Genomic DNA, 25,876 nt, shown 5'->3' with positions numbered 1-25,876 from the left:
CATGTCCTTGGACTAAAGCTTCCGGTGGTGACCACCATGACAGGGGTGACATGCCATCTCTACACACACACACACACACATTCATATCTTTGAGGGGACTCTCCATTAATGTCTATGGCTGTAATCCTAATCCCAACTATGACAACCTTAACCCCTACCCAGCCCTAACCTTAACCATAAGTAACCAAATTAAATACAAGACCTTTGGCATTTTTAGTATTATTAATTCACAGATTTTCATAAAATTGAGGTTATCCTTATGGGGACCAAAAAAGGTCAAAAGTTACAGGTCCGCACAATATAATAAATACAAACACACCCACACTAATCACAATACTGATTCAAGCCCCCAACCCAGGAGATGTGAGGTAACAATTCTATCTAGTGAGCTACTCAGCAACCCCATTCCACCCTGTTACACTTTAAAATTACTTTAGTATATATTTACACATATTCATTAGCTGTTCTAGTAACTCTATGAGTAGCTGTTGTAACAATATGCAAAATGTGTGTACTTAGGGGATAAAGGCCTTGTGTTGCATACAAAGGATGTGGGCGATATGACGTGAAGATTTCATAGGCACAGTGGGAGGAGCATAAGCATAGGCAGTGAGCCTCAGAGTAATGGCTGAGTAATTTGGGAGGTAAAGCAGGTGCAACTTGCTATTTCGTGCTCAGTTTCTGCCAGCTTCTCCTGTCACAGGCGCAAGCATGTCGTAGAGGAGCCTGTCACTGGTTCAAAAAAGAGAGTGTCGACTCACGATTTGGATGGAAGTGATAAAATACATGGAGTAGCTTGCAGACCCTGTACAATACTCACTGGATGTTACTACAGCTTTATAGTATGAATGTAGGAGGCAAAAACTACAGACACAAATAAGTATCAGAAATGATCGCCTTAAAATCAAACGACAAAGCTGATACATACAACACTGAAACTCACTGGATACAGACCATCCAATCAGGCACAAGATAATTCCCAATAATCTACCTGCAGCTGTTCCTCATAAGAGGAGCAGGGAAATTCCATACATGCAGCTCTGAAAATCTGAAGCAAGAGAGACACACCATGACAAAAACTATAATCAGTAAAGGACTGCAAGATGGCAGAAAGAATTAGGTCATGATTGGTAGCTTTGAGCTGTATTTCTCAAAAAAAAATATATGGGTAAGATGGATTTCCCCAATTTTCCATGTTTCCACCTGTTTGAAAACTTATTTTGGTTTGCATACCAGGCACTGATAGATGTGCAATATACAATCTTATAAAAAAATTGACAGAGCCCCTTAGACCTGTGGAAAAAGAGCAACATCATGAGGATTCTCTCCCTTGACATCTCCATTGTGTTTAACACCATCCTGCCTTCCCTGCTGGTGGAAAAGCTCAAGGAGATGCAAGCTGAGGATGCCATGGCAACCTGGATCATAGATTACATCACTGACAGGCCACAGTTCATCCAGTGCAAGGGACACCATTACTGTTTACTCTGTACGCTGCTGACTTCACACTCTGGTCCATGCCATTTGCAGAAGTGCTCTGATGATTCTGTGATTATGAGACGTAGCAATGAAGGATGAGGAGTAAAGGATATTGTCCTTGGAGTTATTTATGTTTCTGATGACGCTGGACAACAGAAATTCCTCCCTGGGGATAAAGTTCCCTCTTTCATAGGTTAATCAATGCTTCTAAAATGTGTGTGGGCCTTGTGATGGACAGTCATCTATCTGTTTAGGTACATTATAACAAAATAAGGTACAAGGTGGGAAGTAGAACGCATTGTGAAGTAGATGGATTATTACCTCAAAGATGATGACTAAATTAGACGTAAAGGTAACAGAGGAAATAGTAAAATAATTAGGTGAAAAAAGCTGAAAGTTGCATTTCGAGTATCAAGTACTTTTATTTCTTATAACTGATACTATTTAATCCCTTCATTCAATATCAGCTTGTGTATAAGGCTCTGCTCTGCTCTTTTTCTATCCTTAGGTTCTGGAAGTAATGAACTGCAGGGGTGTGTCACCTGACTTTCTCTTTGCTGGGTGATTCAGTCCATTACTGCAAGGCATCTCATTCAGCACTCACATCAGCTGGCACCTAATGCATTTTTGTAATTTGTACATCGTGGGGACCAGATTTGCGGAGACAGTTTTATTATCATATTTTGTCGGTTTTATAAGAAATGCAATTAAAAAACTAAAAATACCAAAAGTATTTCGTTTGGTTACTTATGGTTAAGGTTAGGGCTGGATAGGGGTTAAGGTAGTCATGTTGGGATTAGAGTTTTCCTCATAGAAATGAATGGAGAGTCCCCACAAAGATATAATTACAAATGTGTGTGTGTGTGTGACCGAGAGAAGAGAACGAAGAGGAACAGTGAGGATGATGTACAGTAATTGTGGACAGTCAGACTAAAATCATACAGTGACTTCAAGGTTTAATATTTCCCTTATAATAATAAACCAAGGCTCCAGGCTTCCTGCTGACCCTGAGTAGGATGAGCGGTTGGATAATAAGATTGATGGATAATATAATCATAAAAATATAATACAATAAGTTCCCATAATAATTATTATGGGCTGGCATTCTGTCTAGGGTGTCCCCCGCCAACGGCCCTGTGTTTCCCAGGATAGACTGCAAGCTCACCACAAACCAGTACTGCATATGTGCTATGAAAGATTAGTGGATGGATGGATGACGATTATTTCTTTAGCTTAATGGGGGCAGCTCGCATCCTTATGAGCCATTTATTAAAGAAAGAAATGCAATTTGTAATTATGTTCCATCGTTTTAATGACATAGTAATGCCTCATATGCAAAACATGGTGATTTGCGGGCTATAGTACAATCATACAACCATAGAACTGCTGAGACATACATAAAATTAACATTTTTACAAACTACCGCTCAGCGACTGTGACACCCCACCTCTTGTCACTTGCTGTCTGTATGATGCATTGTGGTCCTGAGGGGACGTTATTTCGTGTACACCTGTATACGGATGGTATTACAATAAAGCCCAGCTGACTTACATATTTAGGTAGGGAACAGCTGTCAAGGATCGGGATTCAATCCCTACACAAAAACAGCGATGCCCCCAACATAAATACAGGTCACCTAGGCAACCAATAAGCGGAATAGTACATTTGGGAGGAATCCCGGTTTTTCATAATTTGGTGCTTTTGGTGGCGTTTCAAGAAAGGCACTATTTATAGTGTCATTTACTTACATATTACATACAAGTCATCCTCGCGCCCCCGTGTGGTTCAATTACGTTTTATTCATTGCCTTAAATACGGTCAGGATGTAGGTTTCAATCAACCAGAAAAAAAGCGAGCAAAACGCAGTGGCGTCATGTTAGCTAAAATACTACGTATTTATCTGTTGTCTCAGATCTGTTTTTAAAGGCACAATCTGTTTGGGGGCGTGTTGACGGAAGTGACGTCACCCCCTGATTTTGTCGGACGACGCGGAAGCACAAGTGCCGTTTGACAACATGGAGGGATCGAGCTCGGACAGTGCTATACTGTCGGAGGAAAGTTGTGCTCCTGATCGTCAGAATGAAAATATAACCTGCTGTTTGCTGTAAATATTTCTCGTCGCTAAGGTAAGAAATAGGTTTTGTTACGCGAGTGTTGTGCCGTTAACGTGACACCTCCACGATTGTACCCTAGTTTTGCTTGTCAAAGTAGCTTCAAAGCTTTGGAAATGACTAGGGTACTTCATGAAAGTACAAAAGTATTCCAGTAAACTTTTCCGTGTCGGTTTCGGTTTGCTTTCTACGTATTTCCCTTGCGTTTTTTCCTAAGCTTAGCAGGTTGTTGAAACGAAGTCCCAAGCCACTTGAAATATATTTATACAAACGATTGGGAAGATCCACTGCTTTACCAAGAACATTAATATTTTACAGTAATATCACAACGAGCTGTTGTATAAGAACCATATGTTTAGAAATTAGAAAATCAAGTAATCTGGCAGTATCTTTAATTCTATTTTTCCCCAACAGACTTCGACGGAAGTTGACTGACAAGTGTGACGTGAGCTAAAGGTGAGAGACATTACCGTATTCTGTTTGCATTTTTTTTCGTACAGTTGATCAAATCAGAAAATAGTAGCTTCTGTGATTCCTATAAACCATCATGAACATATGGCTAACAAGTCAGTTTGATGATGGATAACAGCGCCCATTCATGTAGCATGATCAAAGTGAACATAGATATGCAGTCACTGTTAGCTGACCATTACCTTATTTTCTCTTGTGAGCCTTTGTGAAAAGGCTCACAAGATATCTGCTAGATATCTCACAGGCATCGTTGATGCATCGGCTACTCTGTTGAGTTGCATGGTTAACAGTTCACACATAGTGATCAAGCGCCAATTTGCCAGCTTTGATCGAACACTGATTTGCCTTCAATCTGGGGGTTTTATCAGCAGTCTACAAAAACTATTGGAGATGGGAAAATCGGAGCTAAAAAACTTCCTTTTGGACGTAGCCTGCTGCCCTCTGACATCTGACATTGGGAAACATTGTGCTTCAGTGCATGCAATTTAGAAATTATATAATTGTACTGAAAACAGTTGTTTTGTGCACTCTCAGTCTAAAGGCCGTGAATTTGTCTTTAAGTTAGCATTAAAATATGCCACATGTGCGCTCATGTATTCGAGATGGAGACTGTGAAATGCAACAGTAACTGCAGGCAGTGTTAACAGCTAGATGCCAGACATGTTTTGTGCCATCTTTCAAAATGGCAGCGTTGTTGACAGTGTGATAATGTTTTGAAGTTAGATTGCTGGGTAACTAGAGTTGCCAGTACCATTGCTGTGAAATTTGACCACCATTATGGAAATGTTACACTCTCTGTATATTACTCACTATTTGCACGTGTTTCTGTGTCTCTCTCTTTCATACTGCCTGTGTTCTTCCTTACGAATTTCTTTCCTGCCGCTTCTTCTTCATCGCTTGGGTTTTTCCTCTTGACTTATTCTGCAATCCCTTCTCCTGCTCTTCCTTTCAGTGCTTCCCTATTCTCCTACCCTCTGAGAAGGTCGATGAGGAGGAACAGAGGTGAGGAGGCGTGCTCAGTGTTATGGCCTTTTCATTGTCGCACTTCCTCGCCCTCCTGTTGCCACCGATACCCCTGCTCCTCCTGACGACCGTTAAGCCCCACCCGGGCTTCGGGTGGCCGGAAAGCGGTGCCTGCGTGCCCGGCCGGTCCTGGGCGGTGCGACTGGGCGCCAGTGATGAAGACGGGCGCAGACTGGACGACCTCGCCGAAGCCGTGGCCCAGGAGGCTGGACTTCAAAACTGGGGCCAAATCGGGCAGCTCGAGGGTCACTACCTGTTCTGCTACGCCCCCCATGGGCAGCCAGAGGAAATCTCGGCAGCGGCGAAAGTGCTGGCTGCCCATCCCGATGTGGCTTGGCACTCTCAGGAGCAACCCCTGCGCAGAGCCAAGCGGAGCATGGAATTTAACGACCCCAGATACCCCAAGCAGTGGCATCTGGTGAGACGCAGCCTTTTCTCTGTGTAACGGTCACGCTCAGTTTGATGTAATGATTATTATGGTTTCCTAGGACTGGACTATGATTCCATCAAAGTAAGCAGGAGGAGTGCTGATGCTGTTGCTGCGTATTACAATAGCGCTGGCCTAGCCTAGCATTAGCATTAAGTCTCTGCTGTAATTAGCGGAGCGTCATGTTCCTTCTCCACCCATCTGTGTGATGCTGTTTTTCTGGTTCTCTGAGACTAATCCTCGCCTCTCCTGCTTTGTGAATCCCCCCCATCCACCAGCACAACGAAGTGAGAGCGGGGATGGATATCAACGTGACGGGGGTGTGGGAACGCAACGTCACGGGTTCTGGGGTCACCGTAGTTGTCGTTGACGACGGGATTCAGCACACGCTGCAGGACATCCAGCCCAACTATGTGAGTCGCACATTCTTCGTATTCATACTTCTTTGTATTGTGGTATACGAGCTCTCTTTCAGGCACAGGTGCTTCTCTGAAATAACATGGGGATCAAAACAAAAAGAAAAATGTAATGCTGTAATGTGCAGTATGCCAGAGTCTGTGGTTAAGGGTGTGAACTCACACCTGTATATGGTCATGCATTTGTGCATACTTATGGGCATATTTGCGTAGATAGAGATAATGCGTGAAGCGGGATTTGTGAGAACCTGGCTAGGAGTCTGTCTTGTAAACAGAAGATCACAGGTTTGCACACAGGCCTGCCTTCCTGTGGGTTAGGACCAGCGGGTTAGGACCCCATGCCCGTGATCAGAAGGTCACCAGATCGAATCCTGGGGCTGGCAGACCGATTCTGCCATTTGGCCCCTGAGCAGGATCCTTAACCCTCAAATACAGGGGTGCTGCACGCTGGCTGACCCTGTGCTGTGACCCCCCCCTAGTGTGCTTTCCCTTGTATATGTGTGCATGTGTCTCATGGAGAGCAAGATGGGGTAGATTATTAAAGCATCACTGTTCTGTTCTATTCTATTCTATATTTCTGTATATACACACCCAGAGGTCACTTTATTAGGTACTCCTACACAGTACCACGTATGATTCCCCTTCTGTCTTCAGAGCCACTTTAAGGACAGACAGCTACAGAGATGCAGTACAGTTATACTGAGCTCGTGTTTTTGCACTTGCGACCGTACTGTTGGCTTTAAATGAATCTGGCCAGGAGCGGACTAACGTCTCTGGGGGCCCCGGGCTGGGGGCCCCTAAGGGGCCATTTGAGCCATTTTTTGGAGAAACGAGAGGGAATTAAAAATGATGCAATGTTAATAATAGGCTAATCAAAGCATGGGGTGCTAACTGATCAGGGTGGGGGCAGGAGTGCTGTCAATAATATTCGCTTATGGGGGGGGTGGTATCGTAGCTGTGGATTGGTCAAATCTAATGTACACTATATGGCCTAAAGGACCACCACCTTGGCCAACATCTCATTATGAAACCTGAGGTAGTAATTTGAAGTTGGTCAGTTGATCGTTCCTTTAATATCCCCTGCTTTTCTGGCAAAGCTTTCCATTAGATGCTGGGACGTTGCCGGATTTGCGGCCACTGATGTCGGGTGATCAGGGCCCTTTCTGTGCGCCCCGGCTTGCCGACTCCTTTACCACTTGTTCGCAGACGTCTTGTCCTCCACAGTCACTTCACTTGTGTTTGACCAGGGCTGCTCTAGCAGGGCAGAAATGTAGCAAATTCACTTGTTGGATAGATGGTGTCCTATGATGGTGCCAAGTGGAGAATCACTAACCTCTCCTGTACAACAGCCACCCATTCTGATGATGTTTGTTACAGGAAATCGCGTGACTCTGTGCTTAATTATGCACCTGTGTCAGCAGTAGGTGTAGATTAGACAGGAAATTCCGCTCATCAATTGGGGTATTTGCATACTTTTGGCCTTATGGTGTTAGTGTGTATTATTATGGATTATAATATTTTAGCCAAAGTGGAGTGGACATTTGATCTATGTACTTTGTTACCAAGAAAACCCCAAAAAAGTCAAGATCAGCGGCGGGGGGAGAGAGGGGTGGGAGGGGGGGGGGACCTAGAGTGCGGGGCCCAGGGTTGTTAAACACCCCTCCCCCACCCCGGTGTTTTCAGCCGAACGGCATCCTCTGGCAGGATGTTTGTCACACCATTCTCTGTCACCTCTAGTTAATCCGCCCCTGCTGAATGTATTCAGGTACATCCAGGTGGTTCCCCGCTTGCGGGAGCAGACTGTTTGTACCTAATAAGCTGGCCACTGAGGGGCTGTGTATATATTTATCTGTGTGTGTCTGTGTGTGTGTCAGAGCATGTGAGCGCAGTGGAGCAGTGAGAATTTCCGCTCCTCGTTCACTAGGCTGTTGGAACCGCGCGCTCCTCCGCTCTTATTCGCACTAAGCCGCTCCGCTCAACACCGCTCCTCGCTCACGAGGCTGTTGGCTCCGCCCGCTCCTCCGCTCTTATGCGCACTAAGCCGCTCCGCTCAACACCACTCCGCTCAACACCGCTCCTCGCTCCACTAAAATGTCCTCCCGCTCCGGTCAAATCGCTCCACGCTCGCTCCTATTTAAAAGAGGCAAAAATAATCTGCATGCCTAACAAATGTCGCCTTAAACCGAAGCCTTATCATAAAGAAATATGAGCAACGGCAACATTGCCACTCATAAAAGAAAATATTTATTTTTAAGCAACATATAGAGGCAACAACGGACAGGTTTGGCAATGGCATTCCACACTAAAATAGACTTAAAAATAAAGGAATCAGTGGGCTTAATAGCCTAAAGAATATACAGGCTAAGCATCCACGTTTTAAATTCCGCTGCGTCTCTCTATAAAATAAAATTTCACTGACAGCGTTACGTGAAATTAAAAAAAATTCTATTAGACCTACTTTGAATGACAAAACGAATTTATTTGATTACCAATATTTACTTCATAGGCTTTTATACTTTAATTTACTTTATAGACTTGATATGCTACAACCATAAAACGTGCTCACGTTTTGCGTAGTACACTCATGTTTCTGAGAAAAGTGATTCCAAAGTGAATATTTACTCACTGAAACAGTTTCTCCACATTGTTGTTCTTGCTGTACGTTCTTGTCATCTATACGTTTGATAAGAATAGTACACTTGTATGATTTATCAGTTTTCTTTGTGAAATACTTTGCGAATTCCATCTCGGCCAATTTGTGTAACAGTCTTGATAATTGTACAGATGAATTCTGGGTAGATTTGGGCACGCCTCAGAATCGTAGTGTGAGCGGTATCGGAGCGAAATTGGAGCGAGACAGAGCGGCCGCTCCAGCCTTAACTAAAAAACCGCTCAGCGCTCTGAGGCACACTCACACACCAACCTCTCACACAGTATCTCCAATTAGCCTCAGCATGTCTTTGGACTGTGGGGGGGAAACCAGAGTACCCGGAGGAAACCCCACGGCGACATGAGGAGAGCATGCAAACTCCACACACGTGTAACCCAGGCGGGTCCCAGAGGTGTGAGGCAACAGTGCTAACCACTGCACCACCATGCCACCTGATACTGGAACAACTTAGTAAATTACACCAACACTGGGGGGGGAAACCCAATAAGACCCAGACACTCTGTCAGATACTGAAAACACATTTGACATTCTAACTTATTTGAACATAAGAACATAAGAAATATACAAACGAGAGGAGGCCATTCGGCCCATCGAGCTCGCTTGGGGAGAACTTAACTAATAGCTCAGAGTTGTTAAAATCTTATCTAGCTCTGATTTAAAGGAACCCAAGGATTCAGCTTGCACTACGTTATCAGGAAGACTATTCCATACTCTGACTACACGCTGTGTAAAGAAGTGCTTCCTTAAATCCAGTTTGAAATGTTCTCCCACTAATTTCCACCTATGGCCACGAGTTCTTGTATTTGAACTAATGCTGAAGTAACTATTCGGTTGAACAGCATCCAAACCTGTTAGAATCTTATAGACCTGGATCATGTCCCCCCTCAGTCTCCTTTGCTTGAGGCTGAACAGATTTAGCTCAAATAACCTTTCCTCGTATGACATTCCTCTAAGACCAGGAATCATTCTTGTGGCCCTACGCTGCACCTTTTCTAAGGCCGCTATGTCCTTTTTAAGATATGGTGACCAAACCTGTACACAATATTCTAGGTGAGGTCTCACCAAGGAATTGTATAATCTTAGCATTACCTCCCTTGACTTAAACTCCACACACCTGGAGATATACCCCAACATCCTATTGGCCTTTTTTATTGCTTCCCCGCACTGGCGAGAATGAGACATGGAAGCATCAACATACACACCAAGGTCTTTCTCATAATGAGCTACCTTTATTTCAGTAGGTCCCATAAAATACCTGTACTTTATATTTCTGCTCCCTACATGGAGTACCTTACATTTGTCTATGTTAAATTTCATCTGCCAGGTGTCAGCCCAGTCACTAATTAAATTAAGATCCCGCTGTAGCTGCTGAGCCGCTAGTTCAGTATCTGCTACACCACCCACCTTGGTGTCATCTGCAAATTTCACCAGTTTACTGTATATATTGGTGTCTATATCATTTATGTAAATAAGGAACAAAAGTGGTCCTAAAATTGAACCCTGCGGTACCCCACTATGAACGCAGGCCCACTGTGACATCGAGCCTCTTATAACTACTCGCTGCTTCCTATCCGTTAACCAGTTATCAATCCAAGTCGCTACAGTTGAGACAACATCATCCGAGTCTGAGACAGAAATAGCTTCTGCATGTTAGTCTCCCCATGACATTTAGGAACTTCAGACCGTGCTAAAAAATGACTAAGGTTATTAGGGGTATTTATTGCTATAGAAATGTGACCATACTCAATAGCAGAGAACACCAGATTTAGACGAGATTTAGTTCATTTTATTAATTTTTACTTTAATATTAATTTTATTTATTTTGTCCTAATTGTGTTTGCAGTTTTATAAAATAAATAATTTGATAACACATTCTGCTTCCCTGCCATACTTCCGTGAACTCTGTACTATTACTCTCATGTATTTACAGCCGTGGAAAAAAAATGAGACCTCAGCATATTTTTTTTGTTTTATTTCTCAACTTATGGGTGTGCGTCTAAATACTATATATTTTTTTGCAAACTGCAAACTGGTTTTTCTCCGTTTCTCGTTAATGAAGGGCTTCTTCCCTGCTTTATGGGACTTCAGTCCTGCTTCTAATAGCCTGTTATAAACTGCCCTAGCAGTGCACTTCAGACCTGCACTTAATGCTTCCCATTACTTTTAAAGGTCACTTGTTTTCATCTTACGATTCATGAGAAACCCAGTATGTTTGCATGCACACTAAGAAAATCAAATTACTGTGTCAGTCCGACTTGAACCAGACTTTTAAAGTACTTGTTAACATGTTAGTCTGACTGAAACCACACTAAATTGAATTTCTCTTAGTTGGACTAACAACCAAATAATACGATTGGAAGTCGATTTACTTCTGCATGTATACGTTCAATCAGACTCCAATTGGCCTAGGCGCTCTGCGCATGCTCCACGCACTGACTGTTGGATAAGTTAACGGTCATTGCTGGCTTCCGCCCTCTACCTGGCTGTGAGTGTATATTAGCTCACCCCTGATATTTCCTCAGAGCCCCGAGGGCAGCTACGACCTGAACTCGAACGACCCGGATCCCATGCCTCATCCCGACAGCCGGGGCGATAACCACCACGGCACGCGCTGCGCCGGCGAGATCGCCGCAGCTCCTAACAACAGCTTCTGCGCCGTGGGTGTGGCCTATGGCAGCCGGGTGGCAGGTAGGTGGGTTGGGGTGATGGCATTGGGAGGTTGGAGTAGAGCGACAGAAGAAGCTTCACTACAGGAAGTGAGTCAAACGTTTGTCTCGGGTGGTCCAGTTAGTAACTGCTCAGGCATCGAGCTGTATGTGAACTACGTCCTAAGTGTTGTTGTTCGTCTTGCTGTTTCATGTCAACAGATAATTTGTATAGACATTAACCTTCTTGTCATCACCGTGTGCTTCATCGTAAGGCCCGTAGCTACAGTGAAATTTTTATAAGATTGAGATTGAGATGCACTTTATTGACCCCAGGGGGAAATAGTACAAAATTGACGCTTTATCTTGATGGTCGGTGACGCCCTTCTTTCAGAATAGTGTTGCTTCTCTCCTTCGACTGTCTTCCGGTTCGATGCCATTTACCTGTGAGGGAGATTTTCTCCTGTTGCCCATTCCTTAAGACCTGTTTTAAGGGCATTCAGTAACCAGAACTCCGCCCCCACACTGTTTTGTCCGACATCCAGGCCAAATGTCACAGATAAGTCAGCCCAAGGACGTCTGAGGGCCGGGTTGACCAGGGCAAATGCCGCTGACCGACGTCGATGTCAATCCTCTCTCGCTTGGCTTGTATAAACAGTAGCTGTTCGAGTGAATTTATGTTTGCTTTGAATTTGCAACAGCGACCTGTTGTTTGTTGCGTCACATGTCGCCTTCCTGTTGTTGCGAGATTTTCAGAGAAGAAGAAAGAGATAGATGAGTTAATTAGAATTTCTTAATATTTAATGTGGTTGCTTAAGTGATTGAGCTGGGAACTGAATTAATAATGACAAAGTCCCTTGTCAGTGAGTCACCCACGGCAGCTTGGTGCTTCAGAAGCGGGTGTGAGGGCCCTGCTCTGGGTGTGGAGGCTGCCTGCTTTCCCCATGGTGCTCTGGCTACTCCTGCCTCCTGCTGTGGGACAGTGCACCCTCCATATTGCGGGGGATATGGGCACAGGCCCCCCCCTGTGATTTGGAAAACCGGGTAAATTTATTATTATTTTTTGTCTCCTTGGTCCCCTTGGCGTAAACATGCCAGGCGTCCTCCAAACCAGCCCCGTACATATATTTTATGCATTTATGACTGTCTCTTGTCCAATGTGCTCTTGTGCCCTGTGCTGTTTGCTGGAACTGGGCTCCAGGATAATGTTTATGGGCTGAAATGCTTAAGGAGGCTCCTGCAGAAACTTGTTTATCTGTGTGTTGGTCAGGTATCCGAGTGCTGGACGGGCCCCTGACGGACAGCATGGAAGCTGTGGCGTTCAATAAGCACTACCAGGTCAACGATGTCTACAGCTGCAGGTACCGGCTCTGGCTCGTTCAGAAGCGCTGTACATATGTACATGCGGCCCACGGTTCAGACACATTCTGCAGTCTGTGAGCGGATCCCCTGAAGTTACGGGTTTGACGGTTATTTCCTTATTACACCTGGATTTGTTGCGTGCTACCAAGCACAGGAAATTCAGATAATCAGCAATGCTGGCCAAAGCCTGCAATATCCAGGAACACATCCGCTTATCCTCCAGCCGCAAGGAACTTCCAGTTTGCTTAAAAAGTGCAAATATGAGGCACATTTCATGCATCTCAGCTGAACGTTACGGTCCGCATGCTGTTTGCAGGAATTCGTTCTCAGTTGTTGAACTGCTTATGCAAAAGACATGCTATTGTTCTGAAGGAATGGCTATGATTCTCGGTTCCTCATCGGCCAGGAAAGAAAACCATAAGTCAATAAACTACAGTGCCTTCTGTTGTTTTAACAGGCTTTTGTAAATACCGTTTTGTATTTAACTTCCTTAATTATTCAGTCTTGTGATGGTAACTGAAAAGCGCCTATTTTTGCTTCTTCTTTTAATTCTCCTGCAGCTGGGGTCCTGAGGATGATGGACGGACTGTTGATGGGCCGCATCCCCTAGGAAAGGTCAGATTTCAGATTGTGAATGAAAATAGAAACTGGCCAAAGTCAGCAGATAGACTTGTATTTCTCATTGTTCCCACCAGGGGGCAGCTGTGTGTTCTCCATAGTAAAAGGTAAAACTGGATTCCTTGATGTCAAATAAAATGAATCCTCCAGAGGGAAGTTGCGGCCTAATATTAACATTATAAAGTTTTACAGTGGGAATGTATCATCTTAGTGCAAACCGGTCCTTGGGGGGCCTCTAGGCAGTGCCTGTTTTTGCTTGGGAGCTGGGAGGGAGCAAAAATGTGGACTGCCTGGGAGGGAGCAAAAACATACAGCGACTGGGGGATCCCCAAGGACCGGTTTCCGAAACACTGTCTTAGTGCACTGTTTAAGAGCATTTTTCCTTAGTGTCAGCTGGTAAGTTGGGAGCAGTTATCTTATGAATGTGCTGTAAGTGCCTATAAACCTAATTAAATCCAGGATAGCAGTGCGTGAGCGACCTAATGAATAGCCAGGCGGTTCTGCACCGATGGGTGCCAGTTTGCTGTAGGTCAGTGATGCGGCAATGTGCGCCCAATACCTTATTGAGTTTCCTTTGTTTGCTCGTCACCTCAGATTTCGAGGTCTGTTTTATTTGCCCTTTAAAGTGGCAGTTAGGGAATTGTAATGTAAAGGAATGTTTCTCATTTTTGAACAATGAGTGGAACAGAGACTCAGTTGGCGCGGCGGCCCGGGACGCCTGATCGGGAGCACGTGCGGCGATTGGCTCCTCCGGTGCCCATGTGGTCCGCAGCTGCCTCCACAGAGAGAAGCGTTTGGATCGGCCGGCCGAGACAGCGACGTCCGTCCCAGATCTCACAGCCTGGCATGTGGCCGCTGTCGGAGCTTCTCCTCCTTAGGGCTGTGATGCCGTGAAACTGGCGCCACGTCAAAACTCCCGGGAGCTGTGAAACCGACACGGCACAACGGACCCATTTGGCGGCCCGTTGGCACCGGTTGTCTCGGAAAGGACGGCGCCCCGCGTGCGATGGCGCTGGGGAGCCGGTGCCGGGGCTGATGCTGGCCGTCGGCTCTGATGTAACGGCAGTGGCAGGGAAGTGTTTTTCGGGCCAAATGGAGCCCAGAGCTCGTGGCTCTTAATGACGGCCGAATTTACTCAGGTGGCTCTGAACTGCATTGGAATGGCTGCCCTGTTTCCAAGTAATAGGAGCAGAAGTGACTTTCAGTACTTTATCCAGATGTTGTGCTGTCTGTTGCTGATTTCAGCTGGGATGTCAGTTGCTGTAGCTACTTCTCGCTTGCTTGTTTTTCCATCCAGCCCAGTTTAATCCATCGCAATAGTAAAAATGAAGAATTAGCAGTAATTGTTAGCATGCTAATCCTCCATGCCTGGTTTTTAAGTATAAGCTAGGAGTTGGTCTGATTCTCTGGCTATGGCTGGGGGGCCCGATGGAAGCAGTGAGGGTGCTGTAGTGTGTCATGTGGTCCTGTTAACGCCAGTGAACTCCCGCTGACTGGACCCCCACCAGAGTTCCTCTCCTCCCAAGTGGAAGCTGGGGGGGGGGGGGGTTGAAGTCTGGGTGGGAGTCCCATCACGCCTAATGGAGGTAGATTCCCAGCCTCAGAGCACCGGTCTGCTCTCCAGATGGACCACAGAGTGCGCGAGTGGCCGGGGCGTGTGTGCTGGCCCGCGCGCGCGCGTGTGCGTATGTGTGCGTGCTTGATAAAGCAGATGTAAAAACAGCTGTGCCTGAGTTCACGACTGCAGCGTCTGAGCGTCTGCCAGCAGGCGTACAGGTCACTTGTGCGCTTTAATTCCCGTGTGCATGTGGTTCGCTTTGTAGTTGTGACCAGTAGGGGGAGCCAAGGGCAACACAGAGGCCAGGCTGTGCAAGCTTCTAGATAAATCACCTTCGTTTGGTTCCGTCACTCTGACCTGCGGGGATCAGACAGCACATGGGTACTGCTAGGCCGGTACCCCTCCCCTCTCCTCCCAGAATCCCTCTGTCCTCCCTACCCGACTTCCGGTAGTCGTGTCTGGCAGCCTTTCACACCCCCTCTAGGAAAAGTACTTTACGATGTCCGGAGACCGGAGGGAACAGCTCTGGCGGCAGAGACCGAGGCCAAGACAAGCTCGTCTGGCTGGGGTTCTGGCTCCCAACACTCCTTTATGTGGGTTTTGTCCCCCCCCCCAGCCCAAACTCACATCTTCAGAACACATCTGGCAGGATTGCCAGAAGGGGGCCAAAACCGGGTGCCTTCGCGGTCCAGCGCGCTTATGGCGCTCTGTGACATGCCCTGATGTGCTGATCATTAACAGTTCAAGACAGGACTTCTCAAAAAAAAATTAAAAAATTATAGCGAAAAATTTCCCCGCCGTTCATCATAAACAATTAGGGGGCAGCTCCATTGAACTGTCAAGGAACAATGAATCGACCATATTTATTTATTTATGGATGGGGGGGCATTTTAGTATTTCATTTTTATTCAAAACTGAATAAAGGGGCCTTTGTGTTGAATTCTTGCCACGACTGCTTACTGATACACTCTTCTTCCTCCCCCCCCCCACATTTGAAGGAGAGCGTTTTGTCTTGGCGTTTGGGGGTGTGTGGAATTGAGATCCCGTTAGTCTTAAGCAGCCTATGAGCAGTCGGTAGCCATGGGTCGCTAAGGCCGATGTAAACCATATGCGCTGTTGCTCCTCCGCGCCCCCAGGTAGCGCTGCAGCATGGCGTCATCGCCGGCCGGAGAGGCTTCGGCAGCATCTTCGTGGTGGCGAGCGGCAACGGCGGTCAGAACGAGGACGACTGCAACTACGACGGCTACGCCAACTCCATCTACACGGTCACCATAGGTGAGCCGCGAGGAGGGTGGGGTGAGATGGGTGGGGCTTAGATTATGATGTCACTGTTCACAGCCATCCTTCCGATGGTGATGTCATCATTTTTATGTTTAGCGTTAATTTTTTTTGAATCGCGATGCGAAGATTTCATGCAAGTAGTGATGTTGTAGGAATCAAGTGATAATGTAAATATTTGCAGTTCTGCAAAGATGTTTCACTCAAGTATTTGGAAATCTGTGATACAGTCACCCCCACACCCCGAGTATGCCGGTGAGGTGAAAAGTTTGTTTTTGTGCATGTGCATATGTTCCTGTTTTGCGTGCAGGGGCCGTGGACGAGAACGGGAGGAAGCCCTTCTATGCGGAGAAGTGTGCCTCCATGCTGGCGGTGACATTCAGCAGCGGCGACGGGCTACTGAGGAGCATCGTGAGTGTCCCCCCCCCCCCCACCCGAGCACAGCTCGACCCGAATCGGTGCCCCGGTACCCGCAGCAGGACAGGGTGTGAAAATGCGATTCCGCACCCTAACTCCAGAAGGCCGTTTTTATCGCCCCATGGAGACGGAAGCATGGGGGTGGCACATGGAAATGAGCAAACTAGGGGGGGGCACTAAGAGACAGCATGTGAAAGGCAGGGGAAATCTAGAGACCGAAAGCGAGAGTTTGCGGGCTTCTGTGTTTGCTCCTGTTTGCCGTCGTCTCCGTGGCGACGTGAGCTCGCCTTGGCGATCGTGCCGGCGGTCACACACAATGATCTTTTTCTTCCAGCGCTCGGTGATCAGCTGACTCGGGGCACCGCTGGCTAAGTCAGGGGTATCTGAGGTCAGGCAGAATCGTTTGAAAGCCTAATTGCATCCACATCTGTTTATGCTTAGACGGGTTCCCGAATTGGGTAGCTGTTGAGTTTACTTTTTAAATAGTTTCTATTGCATGGAGAAAAAAAAATCCGATTTAATTGATTGGATTGTAAATGTCATGGTTGTGTTCAGTGAGCCGTTACATTTATTTGAAAAGAGAGGGAAAAAGTTTTCTCCCCGTTTTTCTTTTAATCTTCATCACAGATGTAAGAAGTACGGCCCGCTTGATAAGCTTGTTGCTGTAATGTTGAAGAGACCAGCCTGTTGTTGCCTCTGGTCCAGGAGCTTGTACACAATGAAGCTGGCCGGGTCTCTTTCTCACTCACGCACGTGCACACACACACACACACACACACACACACACACACACACAATGCAAATTCCTCTTGCCTCCAAACTGATATATCCTGCACATTACAGTGTTTAGCGCACTGTCACACACATGGAGAATGTCTCCTACTTTACAGGGTTTACTTTTAGGAGCGTTGGGTGTTTTTAATGGCTCTCAAAAAAAGCACTGTCTTGTTCCTGGGATTTTGGGGCTTTGGAGTGTGATCCTCTGGAATTCCTCCTCGGGAAATCTGCCCAAGAGGGCACCGTGCAGTTGTAATGTGAACGTGGCGCTGTTATTTTGTGAATTTAATGTAATCCAATAAGAATGAAAATGTTCAGAATGCAGAGGGCAGTCTATGTGGAAGAGTATGGCCTTTGTTCATGCACTTCCCTTCTGTTTTTCAGCTAACCTTCACTGGAAATTCATTAAACGTGTGTCCCACGTGTGTTTCACTCTCCACACTTGTCCTGCTCATACCTTCTCTTCTTGGGTCTCTTGGGGTCTGAGCAGCCCCCGTCCCCATGACCCTTTGGTCATGTTTTGCCAATTTAACAGCCCCAGAACGGGTCGTAAATATCTCAGCGGCTGAAGCCTGTGCCGTGTATGTGTCTCTGAAGCCTGTGCCGTGTATGTGTCTCTGCTCATCACCGCCTGCTCCGTACTGCTTTGTGCAGCGAGCGTTTGGAACGATGCTTCAGGACATTTTGGGGATTGTTGCTGCTGTTCTACCTTTTCAGAAAGCCAAGCCGGAACTGCTGTATAAATTACACTGGTCAACAGTGAAAAAAAGGTCTAACTTTTTATAGCTGATCTAGGATAATTTTAATGCGCTAAATCCAAAAATCACATTGGTTTTGCGCTACCAGGTCAACTTTTTGATCTATTGTCGAAATTAGATAAACTGATGCCATGCAAAGCATTACGTAAACTACATTGTGTGCGTGCGTGTGTGTTTCTCATTTATAGGCCTATACTTAAAATTTTGTTGCTGCATATTACAAATATTGTTATTTAGAGTTTCAAAGTTAATGAGATGGCATCATTAAGAAGATCTTGCAGAAATAAACCTGATGTCTTTTGTTACATTTGCGGCGAATACATTCTGACTAGAGACATCCCTGCCGCTGGACATTCCAGAACTTCAAGGAAAAGGAAATTTAAGCCCCAAGTTTTGAACAGTGATGATTGAACATACAATTTGCATATATAAAGTTAATTTTGTGGTAAATAAAAATTTTTCGAGACAGAAAATCGCACTATTTTAAAATCAACTTAGCTGAAAAACCTGACCTGATCTACAAAAACTGATGCCATATTCGTGTTCTGTGGGCCAGAAATACGCAAAATCAGCAGAAATATATTAGACAACTCACAAAAAAAATTTTTTGTAACCCAGTGTTATTGTATGAAGTTACTTTAGGTGAAGGCATTAGTCAGCCAAATATAGTTATGATACTACAGAATGTTCTGGAATCCCATCCATCCTGGAAGAGGCTCTAGGTTTAGAGTGAGCCTGATGGATGCATGGATGGATGGAGGGATTATTACTGTTGTATTACTGTGGGATTATAACCTGCTCTATGCCATCATCATCATCATCATTGGTGACACTTTACAGCAAGATTTCTCTCCGTGGGCGTAGGTGACCTCCGATTGGTCGATGCAGCAGGGCACGGGCTGCACAGAGGGTCACACGGGCACCTCGGCCGCCGCCCCGCTGGCCGCTGGCATGGTGGCGCTGATGCTGCAGGTGCGGCCCTGCCTGACGTGGAGGGACGTTCAGCACATAATAGCCTACACTGCCACCAAGGTAAGGGGGGAAATGGGCGGGGATTCTGAAATTTCCCTGGGTGGAGGCTGGATGCTGATAGGTCATTATGACTGTGGGTGGAGTTAGACTGAGGGCGGTTAATGTGAGTGTATTTCAGCCCAGACTGAGAAGGTGGACCAAGTTGAATATTTAGGCGTTAAATGACGTATGAAAAGGATGAGGCTTAAGCAAAACACAGCCCGTCTCCTTAAGGGTTTTCAGCCTCGGATCTGCCTTATGAGAATAACATCTGGAGTTTCTGCTCACAGCGACGTACTAATCAGAATGTATTCTTCAAACTCCCAGCAGCTCTGGGCCGGAGACATGTGTTACCTAGTAGGAGTTCTGATTAATAGGGGCATGTTTTAGGAGCTGAGATAAGAGCGATCGGCTGTGAGAGCACGGTATTAGGTGTTCCTACTGGCTCTGACGTGAGCTGTTCGCACTTTCTAATACACTTGACATGTTTCGATAACACTGAAGGGCTGTTCTTGGTACTCTGTTACTCTCTGGCTAATCCATCGGCCCGTTTTCCCGCACGTGTCCGGCTTCCCGTCCACGTGGCCGCAGTATGAAGACAAGGAGGCGGACTGGATGGCGAACAGTGCTGGTTTTAGGCACAGTCACCTTCACGGCTTTGGGCTGCTGAACGCCTGGAGGCTGGTCAACGCGGCCAAGGTATCCCCCCCCCCCCCCGCCCCCCCACCAACGGCACGTCCAAAATGCATGACAGCGGCTCAGCCAGGGTCCGCCTCGCCCCACAACTTTTTAGGTGAGGTCACCCGCTAATTGATATGGAGAATTAATCCCCCCCCCCCCCAACTCTGCCGGTGTTGTAGGTGTGGGAGACTGTTCCGTTCCTGGTGTCGTATCAGAGCCCGGTGCTGAGGGAGGAGCGGACTATCCATGCCCACCCCCTCGTGAGCACCGTTACCTGGAATGGTGAGCAGGGCTGGGGGCAGGGGCTCTGCAGTTTCTCCTGCCCGCTCTGTGCCTGGGTGTGGTGATGCGTGTGCCTGTAGCTGCTGAGTGAAGGCTGGAGTAGGCGGTCCCTCCCAGCCAGCCTCACTCAGATCTTTCCTTTTTAGGCAATGTTTCTTGTTCTCTGTGTTGTGTATGTCTCTCTCTCTCTCTCTCTCTCTGTCTTACTCACCCACTTTGGCTTCACTACAACTCAAGTTTAGCTTTGCTTGCATTCATTGGGACGTTAAAAAAAAGTTCAGACGTAGCAGAGCATTAGGTCACAGATATCAGTGGCACATTTCAGGCAAAGGACATAGGAGCTCGTGCCCATAGTGCCCATAGTGCTCCTAGTGCCCCTAGTGCTCCTAGTGCTCCTCCCGGCTGTTTTTCGTTTTGCTCCTGTTCTTCCCTCCCCATGTTCCGGCCTGGAAGTTCAAGCTGAGGACACCCTTGCCATTTCTCACATGAGGAGACTGGGGCAGCCTTTCGCAAGAAGGTGGATGCGTCCCGGTGGTGGGGGGGGGGCGGCCTGCGATCTCTCGGCGTCGCTCCTCCCCCTGTCGCTCGTAGGCCCCCTTATCGCCGGCTTCCGCGCCTCCCGCTCGCCGCTAACATGTAACCTCGCCGTCGAGGCCACAGCGGCGCGGCGGCTTGAACAAAGGGGCTCCAGCTCTGCCAAGATAGAGTCCGACAGCGACTGCGCTCTCTGGTGGGTGGAGCCTGAGCCCGGGCCGTGCCAACTTCTCCCAAAGGGGAACACGCCGCCAAGCTCGAACTTGGTGAAAAACTGAAAGTGACGGAGTACGACACATTCCTGCTTTTCCTTCTCCTTTCCTGCTTCATTTCATGTTTAATTCAGACTTCTGCTTTCCGAAGGCCCTGCTGCAGTCGCCCTGGCAACTGAGCCGGTCACTTTCCATTCAGGCAAAGCCTGCAGCTTTGCGGTTATACTTCACATGTCCTGCTAAACCCGTAACATTGTCACAAGCAAAAAAAGAACGTCAAATATTTTTAAGATATTTATGTGTGTGAGCTAATATCTATAATTATCTTTAGCTGGGCAAAGAGCAAATGTTTTTAATGCTTAGGGGCAAAGAGACCGAAAAAATGATGAAACTTTGCCAACTTTTGTTTTAGGATGTAAGCAATTTAAAGCAGCTGGGAATATGTAACGATTGTGATTGTTGTCTTTTTTTTTTTATTGCCCATTGAGAGACAGAAGTTTGTGCAATGCACTTCCCTGGTAACAGGCCTTCAGTGCTTCCTTCCCAAGTAAACAGGCAGGGCTCTGTGTTTTACCCTGGGAGTCGTAAATCCTGAAGATAAGGAGCAAGTTCAGCCTGGAAAGAAAAACAGTCATTAAAATATCTGAGACACTGGTGGTGTCTAACAGCGTTTGGGAGGACATGATCTGAGTCCCAGTATGTTGGGGTCCCCAGTGGGTCCTCCATAGATCCGTCGTGCACCTGCGTGACAGAGGTGCAGTCCAAACACACCCCGTTCGGCCTGTTTTCTCAGCCGTTCCCGCAGACGCATATGCAAGACGTGTCGCAGCACGATTTCTGAACGCCGTGCACCATCAGATATTCGCAGCACATAAATTCAGTGCTTAGTGCTGTAAGGTTTATGTAGGATTTGCCTCATTTTGGTTAGAATTTGGTTATAATCTTAACGTACTGAAGTACGTGTAGCTGTAAAAGAAAAACTACATTCTTTTGCATTTTTACATAATTAGGTTCCAAACATAATCTAGGTTCCAAACTTTTGTGAGTTATGCATTGTTTTCATGTTATTTCCAAATGTTTAAAGGCTTCTCCTCTTAAGTATTCTTCATTTGCCATGCAAGTACCTTTCTCAAATATCTCTAAAGCCAGTGAAAATGTGTCTCTGCACGCTGCTGATCAGATTCGGTGGGGAAAATGATGGAGAATGAACTCAAAAGAAGCCACGGTAAAGATTTACTAAACTTCACAGCTTATTGGCCATGAAAATCCAGAACTTGGCACTAAGGACATTTGCATGATCAGGTCGCAGGCACCTAGGGTGAAGCTCTGAGGAAGGTCTCTTAACAGTTGATTTTCCAATCAATGGATAAAAGCAGCCAATCTTCAGCGGCCTTGTAAAATTCAGAAGACTGATGGTGGCCACATACACTGTATTATGACGATTACTCTGAACTCTGCACTTTTACATGACAAGCTTTCTGCACAAGCAAGGCCCACTTTTACTGCCTGCAGCTGTATTAAGATTCATATTTATTTAAATGCCCCTCGATGTCCCTGGATCGTTCCTATTCGATTATCGTGAAGATTGAACACGCCCCAAACTACGCTCTTCCGATGGGACCAAAACGATCCTTCACGAGCCGGCCTCACTTTCACTGCTGTTACGTTGTTACGCTGTGATGCCCTGTGAGCTTTTTACGATGCTGCTGATCACACTGGGGTGTGGGAAGAGTACAACCCTCTCAATACCCCCCCCCCCCCCACCCCCGTCTGCATCCCTGACGGGAGCCGTTCTTCCCTATAAGGAAATGTAGTGCAAAGCTGCAATGACAAGAAACAGATGAGGAAATGCCTCTGAATTAGAGGGTCCTGGTGCAAAGTGTGCAGGGGGGGGTGGCAGGGGGGTGCTGAGTCAGGACAGTCAGATCACAGCTGGTCGTGTCTCATGTGCTTCCTGCAGGTGCACAGTTATGGGTGTGTGTGTGCATGAGTGAGCGTGTTTCTGTTACCATGGCAAACGGAAGTATCTGTTCCCTTTTGGTTGGTAGATCCCCCGTGCACTGAAGGTGTGATGTTATATGTACCATATATGTATATGTACCATCCAGTTACGGCAGCCGATCTGCTGGAGTCCGGAATGCAGACGCTGGAGCACGTGTCTGTTGCCGTGACAGTGAGCCACCCTCGCCGTGGAAACGTGGAGATCACGCTCATCTGCCCCAGCGGGATGACCTCAGTCATCGGGGCTCACCGCAGCATGGACGTGTAAGGGCCTCCCAGTCTCTGCTGACATGCTGGCATGACATCAGTCCTTGACATTGGTGTAGCTTGTTTCGATTTAGTTTACAAACAACATTGTGGTATTTTATAATTTTCCTAATGCAGTGTCCTTGGGACCCCCCCCCCCCGACAGTCCACATTTTTGCTCACTCCCACCTCCCAGCACACCTGATCCAAGCAATCAAAACACTGAACATTTGTGTCAGGTATATTTTGGAAGCGGATAGGGAGCAAAAATATGGAGGGTGCAAAAATCTGGGGGTTCCCAAGGGTTGGGATGTGAAACACTGTCCTAAAGAGAACTGGAAAACCCCAGAATGTCATAAAATATTACACCCCCAGAAAGGCAATATAATCTCAAAAAAGGAAAATAATCTCAAAAAAAGTATAGATGACACAAGCAGTTGTTGGTAACATTAAATTGCCATGGATGAAAAGTCCTCCATGGTAATTAGAATTTCCTGTGCAGGGAAAGATTGCATCAAAAAATGATGTCACTACGAACTGTTTGCTTGTCTGTTTGGTGCTGCCTGTTGAGACAAGTAAGGGAGATGTTTTGGAACGGTGTTTGTAACTGTTCTTTATTACGACGCGTAGTGACCCCTCAGGCTACAATGACTGGACCTTCTCCACGGTGCGCTGCTGGGGCGAGAGGGCAGAGGGCGTGTACAGCCTGCAGCTTACTGACTACAGTAAGACACCCATCCATGTTCTCTGCACCTTATGTATCTTCAAATTAGTCCAAACTAGAATTTGCTAAGAAAACCCTCAAGGATTCTCATTGGTGGTCTCCACAGTCTATACATTTCTGCTAGTAGTTGTTGCCCCTTAGTAGCATTAATAAAGATATGGTTTCTTTCCACTTTTTTTGTTTTTTTTTTTAAAGATGTTTGTGGTAGCCCTGTAGGGGGCGCTGTTCCGACTGCATTCTGTTGTTCTGTGGCTCAGGACAGGGCGCTCTGAATATAGGTGTCCTGAACCAGTGGAAGCTCATCCTCTACGGCTCCTCGATGTCCTTCGACGAGGTGAAGGCCAGACAGAGGTACGGCGGCTCCGTCAACGTAAATTCTGCTTGCCGATCGCTCCCGCAAAAGCCTGTGTAACCGGTATGCGCTGTTTGGCAGGGTGGTGGAAGACGCCATGGGGGGCCAGTACCTGAACAGCAGTTTCTCTCTGCCCTGCCCCCCCGGCCTGGACATCCCCCCCGAAAGCTTCAGCCCGTTGACCTCCAACATCCTAAAGGTCGGTTTCTCAGATGTCCTACACGTCGCTCCGAGTGCTTTTCTTGCCCAAAAGTTAATTAAGCAACATATTACGTGTGCTGAGGTCAGTACCGGTGCTGGCTCCCTTCATCCATTGTCCTTTTGTTTCTGCTGTCCCGTTCCCTCTTCCCCTTCCTTCCCTCCTGGTTCTTCCTGTTGGCGCGGACACAGTCTCTGCTGCTCCTGGGTTGCCTGGCCCTCTTCGCCTCGCTCTACTACATGCTGGAGGTCACCCTGTTCCACGTGGACTCGCGGGGGCTCTGCCGGCGACGGCGGGGCCACAGCAACATCGAGGAGGGGGACGAGCTGGAGGTGGGCAGCATGCTGGCCCCGGAGGACAAGGAGCCCATCATGGGCAGACACTCTTCCACGTAGTCCTACCCCTCCAGGCCCTTCTCCTGCACGTAGGGGAAGTCTGTGTATCTGCGAGGACCAGGATCTCCTGTACTGGTACAGAGGAAGTCTGAAGAGGGTGTTAGAGATGTGCCTTTGCCTGGATGAACTGGGCCACTTAAACAAGTGCAGCATAAACACACGACATGGGATCCCCAGATCTTTTCGATGACCTCAGTAGGTCTCTCTCTCTCTGCTGGAGCATGCCGCTCCTTCACCGGGGATCACTGTGACTTTTAACCCTTCATTGCTGTTGTCCAGTGCCGGGGCGAACACTCCGTTTCCCATAGAGCCTCATTGCTGCCAGGCTTTATGGGAAATGCAGTCATGCCAGAATATGTTCCTCAGTCTAGGGTGGCGAGCGCATCATGGCTCTGAGGGGGGGGTCGTTAAGCGTAAGGGAAGCCAGCAGACAAACCAACAGAGGCCACCCAATCATATTCCCCCAGTGTACTGGGAAGGTTGGGAGGTCGCTCTGATGTTTATAATGGGGAGTTAGTATGCATAGTAATGTAACACCAACAACTCCTTTTTGCACATGTGCATGAATGTTTTTTTTTTTTTGGTTTTGTTTTTTGCTGTATGAATGTACTGTGTGTGGAAGGAAAGCATGGCGAATAGTTTAGGTTCAAAACTACTGTATCATGTTTCAGGAGTTTCTTCATGGAATATGAGCGCGACTGGAATGTGTGGGACTGTTACGTGCCGACTGCAGGCTCTCAGTCATCTCGCTACTTGAAGCAGTTGTGTGACTGACTGACTAAAACATGGTACAGTCTGTCCTGTTTTTGCAATTGTATTTGAATTATAACACAGAATTCCCTCCAAAACCATATTCGATTTTTTTGGTATTGGCGTCTGCTGCTCTCTGTTAGTGAGGATTCAAACTTTGCATTTCTTATGTGCTTCACAGCTGGTCTGAGTAGATTTCAATAAAGGGCGTCAGCCCAGAATCTCTGCCTTTCACCCACCTTTTCTTTCCTGAACGGCATCTTTCTCAGTACATGTTTCTCTTTTCTGGCCATATTAACAGGCTGTGCTCTGGTGATGGACTTACGCGTTTGTGCCCCAGCTGAGCCGGTTCATGAATCGCTGAAGGAAAGGTGGTGTTCTAGGTGAATCCACAGCACGTGCATTCAAGCATCCCCAAGCCCACTTTGGCAGTTTAAATCAGTATATTATATCACAGTAAAATATTCCCCATGAAATC

The 25,876-nt window shown here is 46.8% G+C and overlaps 1 protein-coding gene across 2 annotated transcripts; it reads left to right on the top strand.

Annotated features, from left to right (window-relative positions):
• The first annotated feature begins 3,453 nt into the window (after window positions 1-3,453).
• pcsk7 (proprotein convertase subtilisin/kexin type 7) lies at window positions 3,454-25,632 on the top strand. 2 transcript variants are annotated; one of them, XM_023812088.2, is made up of 17 exons: window positions 3,454-3,605; window positions 4,005-4,046; window positions 5,044-5,502; window positions 5,790-5,924; window positions 11,121-11,286; window positions 12,514-12,604; window positions 13,166-13,220; window positions 15,918-16,056; window positions 16,370-16,470; window positions 18,876-19,043; window positions 19,614-19,721; window positions 19,883-19,985; window positions 22,840-22,996; window positions 23,609-23,703; window positions 23,960-24,053; window positions 24,136-24,253; window positions 24,445-25,632. In XM_023812088.2, the coding sequence occupies exons 3-17, from the start codon at window positions 5,086-5,088 to the stop codon at window positions 24,646-24,648; spliced, it is 2,151 nt and encodes a 716-aa protein (XP_023667856.2). In that variant the 5' UTR covers window positions 3,454-3,605; window positions 4,005-4,046; window positions 5,044-5,085; the 3' UTR covers window positions 24,649-25,632. The 2 variants fall into 2 exon arrangements, with proteins under 2 accessions (XP_023667856.2, XP_023667855.2); XM_023812087.2 differs by having other exon boundaries at window positions 5,014-5,502.
• The last annotated feature ends 244 nt before the right edge of the window (window positions 25,633-25,876 follow it).

The sequence above is a fragment of the Paramormyrops kingsleyae genome, chromosome 17 (assembly GCF_048594095.1).
Source record: "Paramormyrops kingsleyae isolate MSU_618 chromosome 17, PKINGS_0.4, whole genome shotgun sequence".
Classification (NCBI taxonomy): domain Eukaryota; kingdom Metazoa; phylum Chordata; class Actinopteri; order Osteoglossiformes; family Mormyridae; genus Paramormyrops; species Paramormyrops kingsleyae.
The sequence above is the reverse complement of the archived record's forward strand: the minus strand, read 5'-3'. Positions and strand labels throughout refer to the sequence as shown.